The sequence below is a fragment of the Ursus maritimus genome, unplaced genomic scaffold (genome assembly GCF_017311325.1).
Source record: "Ursus maritimus isolate PB19 unplaced genomic scaffold, ASM1731132v1 scaffold_14, whole genome shotgun sequence".
NCBI lineage: Eukaryota > Metazoa > Chordata > Mammalia > Carnivora > Ursidae > Ursus > Ursus maritimus.
In genome coordinates this window covers 21,687,648-21,704,166 of record NW_024423786.1, presented here as the reverse complement: position 1 = coordinate 21,704,166, position 16,519 = coordinate 21,687,648, and the positions used below count along the sequence as shown (strand labels likewise).

Genomic DNA, 16,519 nt, shown 5'->3' with positions numbered 1-16,519 from the left:
TTTGTCTCACCCCAAGTTTCATAAAGCTGGCAGTCAGGGCTGTTTGCTCACAATGTCTCTTCCATGTCTTGCATGGTGTTCAGCACATAATAACGGTAAATAATGGAACAAATAAATGAGTGAGGATATAAGTATATCAGCCGTGCATATGATAACTCTTCTTCTCTGCCCGTAAGAATTATAAGAAAAGATTTTTAGTAAATGTTTTCATGCTTCCCAACTTGGTTAAATAGGGGAGACATTTATTTCTTATTCTCCACGTAAATATACATCCAGTCCTGTGTGTGTATGTTTTTCTTGTTCTGTTTGGGATAGTTTCCCTTCTTCCTGATGTGAGGTCAGTAGGAAACTTATGTATCCATGTAGCTAAGAATAAGATGCACACTGAGACCAGGATACAGGATGGGGCCATTGAACTTGAAAGTGTAGCACAGAGAGCACATAGACAGTCTTCCTGCAGTTGGCAGTTACAGAGTTATGTGGCCATTAGAAAAGTCTCATGTGTAATAGTAGCTTTTAGGCAGTGTCTTCTCCAAAGGGGCATCGAGCTTTTAACCTATTGCTGAAAGAGAAATACCATTGTCTATTAATACTACTGGAACTAAAGATGAATAGTGAATTGGCCTTGATCTGACAGTGAGTTTGACTTTGATAGCTCATCACTTAAAAAGGTTCTTTTATATTTATGAAAAAAGCATGACGTCAAGCCAGGGGGGAGAATTGATACCAATATTGAAGACCAAACTCGTAGGGCTTCCAAAAAAAAAAAAAAGCCTCTTGTGCGAATGGTGTGTTTTTTTTTTTTAACATGCATAACTAATTAGCTTAGGTTATTATAAGCAGGGCTGCTGTGATAAAGTTTCCGGTGGTGTCTCGGGATACCTTGTTTATAGTGCCTTCTCTATGCCAGTCAGTCTTCGAATCGGAATTACAGAAAGTAGAGGGAGTGAATAGCCTACCGTTTCTCGTTGGATTGGGGCCACCTAAAACGTTGTTATGCTGGAAATGCTAGAATATAATCACTATCAGGTGAGCTTTATTCTTATTCATCTTTAGTGTCTGAAATGTAATGCAATAAATTGAGTAATTCACCTTTTCATGTTATTGTACTCTTTCCAATAAGTGCAGGTCTACTAGTTTAATGCTGTTTACTGTTTGATACCTTAAGAAGTAATTCAATGTGGTTTTGAACAAAGTAAATATTAGTGGGGTATTTTTTCCCCTAGTGCCTGGCTGTGCTCTCTCCATCAGCTCCTGTTCAGAGCTCATAAGATTAAATTGTGTTATCCAGGAAAAAGTAACTTTAAATTGAGTATCATTGATTTTAAAAAAAAAAGCATTTTTAATTCTGTATTAGGGTTTATAAGAAAGGAGGAAAAAGATCCTGGTGGCTTCACAGTCATGCCTTGAAAAACACACACATGTAAGTGTGGGGCGTTTTGAAAGAAACTGCTTCCTGGAGAATTGTTTTTTATGTTGAGTTCAAGATCTTAATTAAAATGTTGAATAATCATGTCCAAATGAAAGTGGGAGGAATTAATCTACAACTAGTTGATTTAATCATCAGAATGTTTCTGTTTATTTTCTACAACCGTTTTACAGCTGGCTCTTAAGGAGGTTTGTTGTTGTTTTTAAACAGAAAACTGTTCTGTTTGCCAAGGGAAGTAAAATAAATTGTTATGCTCCTTTTTCTAGATTGTCATTCTGATCTCAGTAAACCCTTACAGTCGTGCTGGGGAAAGTTTGACCCTCCAGATGGTTGCAAATTTTAAATTATTGGACACGAGCAAAAAGGGCACAAGGTTTCAAAGAGATGTGCTGCTAATTAGCAGGGAAATAAAACAGGGCAAAGTATTACCCCAAATCCTGAGAGTTAGACTTTAAACTTCGGTAATATCAAAATCCATTAGCACAGTGCCTGGTACATAACAGGGGCTTAATAATTTATTCTGTTGGTGGACTGGCCAGTCTCATGTTTGTGCGTGAGAAAAGAGCCGACCGAAACTCACGAATAACGGCGCTGTCTTCTCTTCCCTCCGTGGCTATGTTCAGGTGCAGACCCACCTCGAAAACCCCACCAAGTACCACATACAGCAAGCCCAAAGGCAGCAGGTAAAGCAGTACCTTTCTACCACTTTAGCAAATAAACATGCCAACCAAGTCCTGAGCTTGCCATGTCCAAACCAGCCTGGCGATCATGTCATGCCACCAGTGCCGGGGAGCAGCGCACCCAACAGCCCCATGGCTATGCTCACACTTAACTCCAACTGTGAAAAAGAGGTAATTCATGTCTCCTCCCCTCTCCTGTCTTCTTACACTAAATGAATGTCTGTTGGATATTATTCCCACACTTGACTGTGGACTCTTTTATCTGTCTGCGGGGCCACGCGCGCCAGCCTTTGTCCCAGATTCTGCGGTGTGGCCGCTGCCCTCCGGCCTCTTCACGCCGTCACTGGGTTCTATTGGGTTGTGGCTCAGGACGGGACACCTGGCCGCTCCAGAGTGGGACGTGGAGGCGAGGACACTTTCTCTCCCACCCAGTTTCTGCTCCGTCAGCCGAGCGCTCTCTTCTCTTCAATGCCTTTCCATTTACAAAGCAGTAAAAATGCAGAGGAGGAGAAGGCAAGGTGGAGAAGGCAAAGCAAAAATAGAAAAGGTGTGGGACAGGCGGTTTAGAAGTTCCGCTTGTTGTGAATGTCTGGAATATTATTTTTATTTCTCCCTGAGTTGAAGAAAAAAAAAAAAAGCACAGAATGTGCGTGGATGGATTTGAATAATGTAGCACATGAGAATTTAACAGAAAGGCAAAGGTTTTAATTGCTAGATAAATTCCGTTTTGTAATAAGATTGCCGCTGCCGTGAAATCTGCTTTTGTAAAGGCTGGATTGGAGACGAGATCCAAACACACCTCAAGCTAATTGTTGCATCAAAATTGGAAGCATAAAAATGCCTGAGGGGAGAGTTGTGATTTAATGCCTGTATTTCCAAATTACGAGATGATAAGCCTCGTTTTAATGGAGTTTTAGTGTACTCTGAAATGTCCATGTGATTTCAGAGGTGACTCTTCTGAAGTTGCTGAATTTTAATTTCTAGGGGGACTAAGTCTTTTCCCCTGTGCCCAAACCAACTGTCTTATTTCTCTCTGTCCGTATTTGTCCTCTGTCAAGCTGACTCGATGGAAGTTCTTTCCGCACTATTTTATTTCTCGGTCAGATCCACTTTGTTTGAAAGCTTATTAGTCCATCTTGTTGCTGCACCATCAGCCTCGTGTGAACATGTCATTGAAAAGTCATTTGCAAATCCAAGTCATGGGCTGATTTTGCTTGTGTTTTTGCAGGGATTTTATAAGTTTGAAGAGCAAAACAGGGCGGAAAGCGAATGCCCAACTATGAACACGCATTCACGAGCGTCGTGCATGCAGGTACTGAATGACTCGGCAGCCCAAGGATGTGACACTGTGTAACGAGAATCTATATTTGTGGCTCATCACACCTTCCTGATGACTTAAGGGTTTTTTTCCCCTCATTGATTTTTTTTTTTTTTAAATAGAGAAAGCTATGAACAGGGCCATTTTCTTCATAGTGTCTCATGATTAAATAACTCTGGGAAATTAAACTTAAAATGCACATTCCCTAAGTTGCTTCAAGTCATTAAAAAGTGCTTGAAATACGTAAATTTTGATACATAAAATATAATATGCTGTACTTTACTTAGATGCCATCATCAACGTGTTACACACATGTGTAGGGTAGCAACTGCAACAGGCTATTAGTAAAACCACGCTATGCATGTGATTGTGTGTGTGTGTGACAGAGATCTATATATTGTTTTATAAAATGGAATCTCATGAAACACGCAATGGAAGCTTTATTAATTTAATAATACTTCATGTATTTTTCCCAAGTGATCAGAGATTCTTCTAGAACATCCTATTTAATAGATATATAAATAATGTTACATTTATTAACATATTTATGTATTTTAAAATGTGTGTATAGATATAAAAGAGAAGAAGAACCATTGAAATTTTTTTTTTTTTTGCTTTTCTATATTTCCTGTTATTAACTTGCTTTTGTGGTTCTTTTTTTATCAGAAAAAGAAATTATTTAAAAAAAACTATCACACCAAGCCCACTAATTTTATTTCCCTAAAAGAATTTACAATGAAGGGTTGATCATAAGTCCTCTGGCCCATTTGCCTATTCAGCTCAATTAGAAAATCATCTCTTGAAAGCAAACAAACAAAAGTGGTGTATCCAGAAATGAAACTAGTAAACTGCTGGCAGTTATTCAGAACTGACCTGCAATTCTTCTTCTTCGGGGGTCACTTAATAACCCTCATTTTTTTTTGAATGTTTACTATATCCATGGCACTGTGAGCATTTTATATGGTTTATCCTGAAATCTCACAAGAATCCAATAAGGCAGTGAGTATTATTAGCCCCATTTTCCTGATTGGCCTTTTGAAGCTCTTAAATATTGAAGGCTTTGCCCCTAATACAGAAAGTAGGAGAATGAGGATTCCAAGCCCTGTGGCACTGGAGCCTGTCCCCTTTCATTGGAAATGGTAAAAAGACGTAAAGGAGCATTCCTCTGAGTGTTGAGATTTCATTGTGTACTTGTGAAGCACTATTTATTTCCAAGCATGTGTGCATGTTCACACACACACACACACACACACACACACACACCCCAACCAGCTCAAATACATCAGGTGTTTACAAAGAAATGTTTTCACAGCCTTGTCTTTGCAACTGCTGCAATGCACATGTAATCACCGTTGTTTATTATCATAACTGATGTTTTGGTACTTCAGGAATAAAATTGATCTAGTGGGAACGTCAGCTCCATGACTGTAATGATAACGTCGTCCTGGTGTACTCCCCCGGGAGTACCGAGCACACTGGCAGCTGTACAAGGAGAAACTTATTTCACTAGTCATTGAAGGATCCGTGCAGGGTTAGCCAGCAGCCTGAGAGCCCCAGTGCCCCACACGTCCCTAGGAGAGCAAAGGTCTGAGTTACCAGCTGGGTCGTCTTACTGTAAGGAGGGTCTACAAAGGCCAGGGGGTATGGTCTTGAGAGGGAAAAAAAAGAAATGGCAGCCATCCTCCATCTTGCCTGTTTGGGGAGGCAGTTGAGCATAGCCCTGGAGAGCATGGGTTCAGGTTGTGCCTCTAACCCTCTTCCGTGTATGACTTTGGGCAAGTTGCTTCTCATTTACTTCACCTGGCAAACAGATATACTGATAGTACCTACCCTGATAGGGCTATTCTGAGGGGGGAAATAATTTAACCCATCAAAAGCCCTGAACCCGGTGCCTGGCACCTAGTAATCCCTCACTAAATTCTGGTTGCACATGTCGTCCTTATCACCTGTTAGTGTCCATGACCTTCCGTGATGTTCATACTTGGGAGGAAGAGGGCAATAATTTTGTAGCATCTATCTGAAGCACATTAGTGCTTAGGGTGAGAAAAGACCATGGATCTCTTTTTGGGTGGCTTTGCACAGTTTCTGCTTATGTTTGTCTCTCTTACGTTGCTCTTTTTCCTACAGATGGATGATGTAATCGATGACATCATTAGCCTAGAATCAAGTTATAATGAAGAAATCCTGGGATTGATGGATCCTGCTTTGCAAATGGCAAATACGGTATTGAAGGCTTTTTTTTTTTTTTTAAATCTAGAGATATTTCCAGTGTTCTCTCCCTTTTCCCGAACTTTTAGTTTATTTCTGCAAGTGATCGATTGAGAAATTTATTAGTAATAAAACAGAGAGTTATTTCAGGATCACAAAGAAGTGACTTTGACATCAGAAATTAAGAATTTCTCATGGGTTTATCGGTAACCCCATGATAAAGCTCTGCGTTCCCCAGAGTCCAAGTCCACTTTCAGTAGGACATTAGGCCTTCCAATTCCCCCTGACATCTAATGCCCAACTTAGTACACTGCCACCAAGGGGAATACTGTGGATTGTACTATTCACAGTAGCATTCTAGTTGGCCTGAAAAATGAATGCAGTTTTTAAGGGCAGTACCTTCCTCTTCACAGGTAATAGAGTGACTGACATTCGAGGTGCCTTTCTTCAATAGCCAAATTTATTCTGATTTTGGTTAATAAATTAGTGGTTTATTAAATTTACTTCTCTCTGTAATTTGGAGCCTTGCCCCTACTTTTTTTTTTTTTCACTCCTTACAATGGTGTCTTATGTTTCCATTTTGCTAAAGTCTTATTGTAGATCTTATTTAGTCCTTCTAACAATTCTGTGAATCTAGTCCTTGCAATAATTCTCTGGGTCAAGTTGGGGTGGTATCATTGCCCTCATTTTTAGGATTAAGAAAGGTTAGCTGGTCTTACACGGGATTACATAGCTTCGATGTGTCAGAGTCAGGACTTCTCAGTAGGCTTTGAATACCTTGTCTGATCTTTTTCTGTTTTCTATGAGAGCAATGCCATGAGACTGTCATATTCTTTAATAACCTGTGTTTAAAAGACTAACTCCCATAGGGGAAAAGGTGTGAAGGGGAGTTGTTCTTTAATGATATAGAGTTTGATATTTGCAATATGAAAAAATTCTAGAGGTGTATTTCACAACAGTGTGCATAGACTTAACACTACTAAACTGTGCACTTCAAAATGATTAAGACGCTAAATTTTATGTCATATGTATCTTTACCACAAGAGAAAATTTTTTTAAAGAATAAATTCATATAATAAATTCCCTCAGCCAGGGAACATGATAGCCCTTACTTACTTACACCAAAATTCTTAGTGAACTAAGTTTTATAGGTCGCATTTTCTTTTTTCCATCTTGGTCCTGTTCTTTCAGTTCATTTATCTGGAGTCCTGAGGGGTGAGGACTTCCCTGGCCACCCCGAAGTCTTTTCTGGGATCTTTAATTTCTGTCAACTTCCTACCCATGTAAATTCACTCCCTGATTCTGAAAGAACTAGGTGTTCTGCAGTCTTGACAGATGTCTCCGTGTCAGACTCTCCCCACCCTTTTGGAGCCCTTGGTTGCTTCTGTAGAACCCTTCTGTGTCCAACTTTGTCCCTCTTGTGAGGCAGACTATACTTGTCAGCGGTCAGAATCCTAGGATCAATGTGAGCAGGACACTTGGGAGACCTTGCACTATGGAATTTATAAATGTACCCAGAGACATGGGTATATTTACAACATTTTCAGTGCCCTAGCAGCAATTATTAGCAATGGCCCAGTCATCCCCGAGGAACTTTGCTTGATGAGGGTGGTCATTTTGTCAGTGGTGTCGGGTGGTATCTAGTCATACTAGGAGGACTCTAAAGTTATTATGATTTTTTACAAATCATTTCTAAAATTTTCTCTAATGGTGAGGACCTTGAAGTCATCTGAACCAATCTGGTACTCAGTGCTTTAGCCTCCTCTTGCATATCTTCTGTATCCCTCCCCCCATACAAAGAAAAACTAGGCATCCATCTTCTGGAAGGCCTTTAATGAAGGACATGCACTAATTCACAAGAGAGGCTGGAAAGCACTGAGGTTAGGAGTTGGAGATTTGTGATCGTATCTAGGTTCATATCCAAAGTCTGCCATTTCCCGTGACCCAGCATGTTACTTAGCTTCTTGAAGTTCTACATTTCTCCATCTCTAAAATTGGACTGATAATTGTACCTACCTCCCATGGTCATCTCATAAAGCATATGTAGTATTTAGCATTGGAAACGTAAGTTGTACTCAACAATACCTATATTAAGTATAATTTCTTACAATAACAAATAATTTTGATAGTGTTTTATTCCGGTGATATTCCTTGAACATCCGTAATGTGTCCCAACTCTACTTCAAAATAACATCATACTTAATAATCCAGATATTACTCACAGTGTGTCTCTCTATGAATTCCAGACATGGGTCTAGTTCGCCCTCATGGAGAACTTGTCCTCATGACAACCCTTCTGAAGACAGTTCTCAAGACCCCCAATTGCTTCTCTCCCTTAGACTGAACACCCCTGTCTCCTCAGTCATTCTGCATTAGAATAGAAATCTTACCCCTTCGTTAGCTGACTACTTCTAAGCTAACTTTAAGATTGAATTAGTGTTTATTAAATACCTAATATGTCACCAGCCCTGGGCGAGGTGCTGTGGGTAAAAATGAGTACAGTAGGCTTCCTGTTTTCATGGGGCTCACCAGTCTGGGAAGGGGACACCCTGTCAGACGTTGAAGGGAGGAGGATAATTCAGGGGCAGAGGGGCCATCTTAGGGGAGTTCCTGGATAGGAAAGATCCCCTGGGCAGGGTTGAATTAATTGCCAGCCAGGGGAGGAGTAACTTGTGGCCACCCTCAGATGTCACTGACTGTCTAGGTATTCATTACTTCTCTATATTTCCACCCTGAAAAAGTCTAAATGTAGCCCCTTTGGAGCCAGCCCATGACAAAACTGTTTCAGCAGTTTGCTGTGAGAGGAGACACCGTATAAAATAGAGGTTAGGTCCACAGACTGTGAGCCAGATAGCTGAATTCAGTGCCTACTCTTGAGTGAGCTATTTGACCTCTCTGCCTCTCTCTTTGTCTGAAAAATGGGAATAATAATAGCATCTAAAACAATAGAATCCGAATGAAAATTGTAAGAGTTAATCTACAAAAAGCCTTTAGAAGAATCTTGGTTCTGATATGTTCTTACTAAATGTTAGTTACTAGCTCTTATTCTTAGTTAATTTTGAGTTTGGGTTGTCAAAATAAATAATAAAGCTATCAACAACTCACTAACATTTTAACCCCCCCAATAGAGTTTAAACTTAATGTTCTTCGTGTTAGGCATTTTTTCCCTTTTATTTGATTCTTTGATATGCTTTATTTCAAGTTAACTTCTTAAAAAAAATGAAGTGGAGGGAGCACTTAGAGAGGAAACTATCCTAAGGGAATTGGAGTCTAGAAATAACTATTCTGAGAGCACAAGGGCCCTCTTGTACCATTACAAACAAAGAATAAAAGTCCCAGTTTACTTGTGCTAACAGTGCTCAATTGATATGCAGAGAAGGGGAACATCCAGAAAGAAAAAAATAATAACATTTTACAATGATCATTTACTTGGAAAAATATTCATTTTGGTGGAGGAGAACATTGAAGAACTCAATTCAGACCAAGTTTGGGGCACAGACCCACATGTGTCTACCTTCTCTTTCTTTGTCCCCATCAGACCGTGGCTTCTGTCCATTGTACAGCTTGTATGCGGGAGGTGAAATCTTGTCCATCAGGTGAATGCGCCGGATAAAAACCCAGCAAAGACACAGCATAGCCACGTTAGCAGAACATGCCTCTTCCTCTTCCTTAGCTCCAAAGATCTTATTTTGACCCAGTTACAATGTTTATGGGTTAGTTTTTCTAACCCAGCAGGGGAACCACAGAATCCTTTCTTAAATATGCATGGCTGATTGTTAATTAGCCACGTTTCACCAACCTTCCTTTTAGTAGCTTCAACAAATGACAGCCATTAATAACAAAGAACGTGTAAGGCACCATTTCGGGGCAGTCTCTCGCTTTCAGCATGACTAATATTTGGGATGGGATGGATAATTGTTTGTTGGGGGGCTGTCCCGCCCATTGTAGGGTGTTTAGCAGCATCCCTGGCCTCTACCCACTAGATGTCAGCGGTATCCTCTCCCCCAGTTGTGACACCCAAAAAATGGCTCTAGACATTGACAAATGCCCTCCACTGACAATGGAGAAGCCGGATTTGAACACTGGGCGGTTAGTCCAGCCCTGTAGTTCCCTTGATTCCTGTGTTTAGATTTGCACTGTAGTCTGGTAAAATTGGTGCATTGGTTGACAGGATACTTAGCAATTAACATGGCGCATGGCGTAGTCGGTCCAAGTGGAAATGAACTTGACTGTTGAAAACAGACTGGGAATACAGTACTTTGTAGAAAATTACATTACTCAACATGGCAGTATTGATCACTTAAATACCGTGTTTCACCCACTCGACCTCTAGTTGGTAGAAAAGCCTGTGAGAGGGGTGATAGGATTGCCACTTTCGAAAGGGGGCACCATGCCTCAGAGAGGTTAGTATCACACAGCAGGTCAGTAACACAGGCAGGTCTTAACCTAGTTCTCGGACTCCTAAGCCAGCCTGCACTATTAATTTGCAAATTTGACTATCTGTACTTGGCTAGTGAGCAGCTAGGTTTTTATTTGCTTAGAATCAGTTGGAGATTAATTGAAAATTGCAGTTTCGAATTGGTTTATCGGCAGCTGACACTGCCCCCCAAATACTGCTATTAACATAGTGTATGTACCCCCTGCCACAAAGCTCTGTTCAGACGGAGTGAGAGCCATGGCTCTTCTTTGTAAAATCAATTAAGACAGCATAGATAAAGTGCCTGGCCCAGAGTAGGAGCCCACAAAAATACTGTTCCCCAGCAAAATATTCCGGGAGATTCTATACTGCCGACTCCTAATCGGCAAGTATTGGAAAAGCAGCCGAAGCAGGAAATCTTCTAGAGAAGTAGGAGGAGGGTTATAAGCCGCTTTTTGGACTGGAAGTAATGATGTCTGACCTCAGTGAAGGATCCGATAAGGTATCTTGTTATAGGGATTTTAATTCATCTCCCTTCTTGGCGGGTACGGCTGTCAGTCCTTGTCACTCACAGCAGTCTGGTCTGCCCAGCGCATTCGTGTCTGGGTGTCCCCAAGCCTGTGCTCTTCCACCCCAACCCCGTCCTGAATGTCTCTCATCCGTCTTTCTACCTCTCTTCCCTTCTGTGTACATGTGTCTCTCTTTTTTGTTTCCACCCCTCCCCTTGTGTTTTGTCTGTGTCTCATTCCCAGCTTTTGTTTCTTTTGCCCTCTGTCTCTCTCTGTCTCCCTCCCTCCCTCCCTCCATATGATTCTGCATTTACTAAGTATACGTGCACATAGTTTCCTTTAGAATGTGTTTAGAAAACATGTTCATGTCCCAGAGAAGCTTATAATTAGTTATCGGTCCGTTCAGTGTAAATCCATTGAGGACTTAGAGGTTTTTTTTTTTTTTTTTTTGAGCTTACTGTATGGATCTCTTGCCTATTAATTTTCCCTAACAAATCATCACAATAACACAATTGCGTTGTTTTGCTTACAGTTTGCATTTGAAAAGATGGTAGATATGATTCGTATGTCTAGAGGCATGGAAATATTTTTTTAGCTTGTTGCATTGAATCTTGAAGCCACATTCTTGGTTTATTAATTCTCAGTAGTTCCTTCAAAATCTGAAACTCCAGAAAGATAGGAGGATAAATCTTTGGAATCCAGAGGGGTTACAAGATGTCCTAGCAGCTTTATGAGTTTTGATGCCCTGACTCTCTACAGGGCTGTATTGAGACATTTGCACACCTTTCACTTTGCTGCCTTAAGTTGGACAAAAGTAGAATGAGCACTGAGCAAGACTGACCCCGGAAGGTGACCTATTTCAAATAAGACCATTTAGTAAAATGACAGCTAAGAATCACAGTCACTGATTTATCAGTGACTAAAAAAGCTGTGTGTTAGTGGCCATTGGAGAAAAGGAAAGGTGAGATGTGCAGTATAATCTCTACTCGAAAGCTCGTGGTCACTGAACAACTTGAATGCCATCTCCAGTACTTTTCTCAGATGGAGAGTGAAACTTAAGAGTGTAGAATCAAGGATGGGGTGGGCTAAATGCTCTAAGTCTTCCTCGGTAATAATAGTAATAATAGTTATAATAGTTACAGGACTCGTTTGAATGAAGCTGGGAATAGGGGGCTTCTGCACTACAATAGTGGGGTCACTGAACTGTGCCCCCGTAGTTACTATTCAGAACTTTATTTCAGAGGGTGGGAACCTCTTAACGTCTATAAACGTGGGTGCATTGAGCTCCTTCAGTGGACGAGGGACAGGGAAATGCATATACAACAAAAGGAAATCAGCATCGGGGGCAGAAAGAAGTTCACTACTTCAAAATATTCAGTGCAGAACTGGAGAGAAAACACTCTTAAGCTAGCTTGAGAGAGCTAAATATTTCTTTACTTTTTTTTTTTTTTTTTTTTTAGTGTAAATTTTTGTTCTTTTATTAAAGTCAGTGGGCTCCCTCTTGTGGCTCTGTGAAAGATTTCAGTTTCAAGGAAGAGCTTTTCTTTAGCAATAAGGAAACCATTTCTTTTCCAGTAGAAAACACCTTTCTTTGCTTCTCCTTATAAAATAAAGAGAGAGAAAAAGGGAGAGGGGAAGAGAGGGAAGGAAAAAAGTGACTGTGATGGCAAACCTGATCTGGTGAAAACGTCATGCCGCATAGAACCCCATTTTACAGTAATAGCAGCATTTCCTAAACATCGACCATACGCTACTGGGTGTGCTGGCTGGTGAAGTTTGCCACGTTAGCCACTGTCTGCATGCTCAAAATACAGCTAGAAGCTGGTTGTAGAGCCATCTTATGGGGTGAGATTCTGCGTCCTTTCTTCTTTCAAAGGGAACGAGCTAAGGTCACCATTTATGTAAGTGAGTGGAAAGGTAAATATGTCATGCTTTCCTGTTTTAAAAAATGATTTTTTTTTTTTTTTACATAAACCATTTCTTTTAAATAAAGTCCCGACTAGATCTGGGTTCTAGCTGAATAACCTAGGAATTGTTCAGCAGTTCATTTCTGTCACTGTTTCTCTTTCTAGTTACCTGTCTCTGGAAATCTGATTGACCTTTATGGCAACCAAGGCCTGCCGCCCCCAGGCCTCACCATCAGCAACTCCTGTCCGGCCAACCTTCCCAACATAAAAAGGGAGCTCACAGGTAAATACTGGCAACTGTGCCTCCTCCTGGGGATTTTCTGTTAATTTTCTGGCAAGCAAAGTTATCAAAATTATAACCTCCGGACTCTTCCCAGTTTGTAGACATACTTCTTTTCGGTCTGTGCAGTGGTGAAATCATTGAGGAGTATTTTAAGGTGGAGGATTTATACTTGAAAATCCTGTTTTCCAGTATTTCTTGAGGTCCTGGGAGTTGGGGCTGCTGTCACTCCAAGGCACCATTATTATGCCATAGACACCCATCGTTGTGGCTTTGGCTGCTGTCCCCTTTGGGGTGGGGGCAGCAGGCAACACTTTTAATTATAAAATGTCTCCACCCAGTCTGGTGTTTGTGTTACTTGCCAAGCCCCTAGAGGCATTCCAGTTTGAGAACCCGGGTCTGAATTGTTCTTTGACACACATTCAAGCCCGCTTTGTCACGATAGGGTAAGAATGAATTTCTTACATCTTACAGATGCCTCCTGTTATTTTTGCTACATCATGTGCAAAAGATTTATTACACAGAGTAAAAAAAATAGATTATAAGATGGAGCAATGTGAATTGTTTGTTCCTGAGGCAAGTGTGAAATTATCTATTTTGCCATTTTGTTGAACGCTTTAGGGAAGGCATTTGGCCATTACAACATGACGAAACTACATTAGAACTGGCATTCTACCATGCTGAGTTTTATGGCCCTCACCTCATCCCCCTTTTTAATGTTTGGTCCTTGCATCTTGCAGGATTAGGTGAACAGTCTGAGAATATGAAATATACATTTGGTGCAAAAAATTCCTGTTTGTTCAAGGGTGTCTTTTTAAAAAAATACTTCAGAAGATTGTGGCAGGAGAAAGACAGTTTAAAAAAAAACATTGTTTGGGGTTAAAAGAGGTAATAAATTAATTACCATGTAAAACCCATTGAAAGTCAACAAAAAGCGGGCACCCTCCCGGGAAGGAAAAGTATCATGAAGTCTTAGAAAATAATGCTATACGAGGGCAATACTAAATAATGATAAAATGTGGTTAGCATGGTGTGAACAGAATTCTTACAACTTACGTGCAAAGTAGACTCTTTTTTTAGATTAAAAAAAAGTTTATTTATTTGAGAGAGAGAGAGCATGAGTGGAGAGAGGGGCAGGAGTGAAGGAAGAGGGAAAAGGAGAGACTCCCAAGCAGAGTCCGAGCTGAGCACAGAGCCGGACGTGGGGCTCAGTCTGACGGCCCTGAGGTCATGACCTGAGCTGGAACCAGGAGTCGGAGTCCGAAGCTTAACTGACTGAGCCCCCCAGCGCCCCCAAAGTAGACTTTTGATTTATGTATATGATTGTTTCTTCAAAAACAGAACAACAGAGGCAGGGGGTGGGAGTGAGAGAAATGGGTAAGGGAGTATAAACTAATTTATTAAAAAAAACCAAAGCAGATATAATGAACTATACACGTCTAGAATCACCTTGTATCTTAGAAGATGCCTAGTCCATTCAGGAAAAGGGTAAAATGCCAGGAAAAGGAGAAAATGGACAGGAATTAGGGTTCTGAACACTGCTAGCTTGAGAGGCAGCATGAGGTAGCCAAAAGAGAATTGGCTTAGGAGTCAGATGTGACCTAAGGGGAAAAATTATCTTTCCCACCTGTGTTGGGATCCGGTCAGGAAGCAGAGGCACAGTGATTTCAACAGGGGAGGTTTAAGATAAAGAATTGTTAACCAGGTACAGGCACTTAACTACTAAGAGAGGATGAATACTGTAGAATACCCTGAGGCTGCAGGGGGTTATCTAAGCTTGGAAAAGAGCCCTCCCCGCCAAAGCCAAGTCTGCCCCCTTGGAGAGGATGTGGGTGAAGCTACCAGGTGGCAGAATAAGTTCACAGGGTTGCCTTGACCAAAGCTGGTCCACAGTTGGTGGGTTGAGGTTGACGGGCAGAAAACCATGGTTGTGGGGATGGCAAACTGAAAGAAAAAAAAAAAAAAGAAAAGAAAAAAAAATGAAGATCTTGAAGGGGAGGGTGTATAAATAAAAGCTGTCTGTAATGCACATGTGAGAAAAAAAAGTAGAAAATGATTTGGATTGATCTTCCCAATTAAAATAATTCAGCTTCTGAATTATTTGTATGTATGTATATAGTATATATAATACAGAAATAATAAATATGTATACATATATAAGCTTCAGTGGCTTTGAGTTATGCTAAAAAAGATTTTTAATTTTGGGTAAAACTCTGAATGATGGTAGTGTAATGTTTCAGATACCACTTGTGAAAAGAAAGTGACAGAGGTCCCAGAGTGGCCAGATTAATCAAACTGTCTTTTTCCTGTTTTGTTTTGCCTTTTGTAAGGTGCAAAGTCATCCCCCCACAGAGATCTCGCAAGAGTTGCGATGCAAATATATCTTTTCAGATGGAGTTGCCACCAAAGGCCTCTCTGTACCCTAGTCCTATTTTTGTTTTTATGAACTCAGGCTAGTAGGATCTGAGTTCCTCAGGGTCATCATTTCATTCTAGCAAGTTCTGTTGGAACCTAGCTCCAAGTTCCAAAAAAAAAAAAAAAAAGAGTCCATTTCCACCAGTCAGAGATCTGACATGATAGCTACTCTCCCCAGTTTTCATGTCAGTGTGTTACAAAGGCATCAAAGAAAGAACGAAAAGTTCTGTTGCATGAAAAGAAAATTTGACTCCCGGGGCGTCTGGGTGGCTCGGTTGGTTAAGTGTCCAACTCCTGGTTTTCAGCTCAGGTCGTGATCTCAGGGTCCTGGGATCAAGCCCCAAGTAGGGCTCTGCCCACTGCAGGGAGTCTGCTTGAGATCTCTCTCTCTCCCTCTCGCTCTGCCCTTCCCGCTCATGCTCTCTCTTTCTGAAATAAATAAACAAATCTTGGGGAAAAAAAAAAAGAAAATTCAACTCCTGATAATAGAGTATCAACAGCAAATTTCCATAGTTTTCTAGTTATTTTTCTTCTTGTATGTTTGTAGTGTGTCAGACACCTTTGTTACTGGTCTTTTACCATTTTGTAGAAGCCAGGACTTTGCATTTATTTGATATATATTGCTTTTGAAAAAATACAAGCTTTTGAAGAATCATGATTTTAAAAACCCTATTTTTTTTAATTAGGAGAGTCTGGTCAGATAAGGTTGCATATATATCTAGGACATGAGATGTTTTGTAGTTACGTCATTGTGTGCCTTAAACAGTTCCCGTTTCTAATTACTTCATTCACGTGCACAGCGTGTATTTTTCCCACAGAATCTGAAGCGAGAGCATTGGCTAAAGAGAGGCAAAAAAAGGACAATCACAACTTGAGTAAGTTGGATTTATGTTCACGATGTTCGATAGTGGAGTGGATGTTCCCCCTTATATCAAAGTTGTTTGAAATCTTGTGGGAGGAAATTGATATGCCTAGCTGTTAAAGGTACATTTATGGAAGAAAAAATGTTTTTCAGAGAAAGTAAGGTTTTTCCCGTATTTTATCTATGATGAAATTAAAATTTTTCCCAGTATTCTGAAGAGTATTTGCTTATTTATAGTAATAGTTTTGTGTGTGTGTGTGTGTGTGTGTTTGGTGAGAGGGAGACTTGATCCCCAACTACCCAATTATAAGTGTTGCTCACACTGGAACTTATTAACAAAAGGGGATTACGGGATCACCTTCTCCAGTGAGATTTGAAAGAAAAAAAAGAAAGAAACAGAGGGGAGTCCGTGGATGCGGTAGTCTCCCAAATTTCTGACTTGAACTGTGACTTAAGAAAATATCTTCGAACATTTAAAATTATTTTTTATGTCT

General features: G+C 40.5%; 1 protein-coding gene across 8 annotated transcripts in view; it reads left to right on the top strand.

Annotated features, from left to right (window-relative positions):
* The window catches only part of MITF (melanocyte inducing transcription factor), a 284,834-nt gene that overhangs the window by 251,151 nt on the left and 17,164 nt on the right, over window positions 1-16,519 (top strand). For 5 of the 8 annotated variants that reach the window (XM_040628571.1, XM_040628570.1, XM_040628572.1 and 2 more), the window contains 5 exons: window positions 2,053-2,280; window positions 3,338-3,421; window positions 5,555-5,650; window positions 12,634-12,751; window positions 15,964-16,038. In XM_040628571.1, the coding sequence (XP_040484505.1) occupies window positions 2,053-2,280; window positions 3,338-3,421; window positions 5,555-5,650; window positions 12,634-12,751; window positions 15,964-16,038 (601 nt within the window). The remainder of the gene's footprint in view (window positions 1-2,052; window positions 2,281-3,337; window positions 3,422-5,554; window positions 5,651-12,633; window positions 12,752-15,963; window positions 16,039-16,519) is intronic. The other 3 variants (XM_040628569.1, XM_040628568.1, XM_040628573.1) reach the window with 1 other exon arrangement.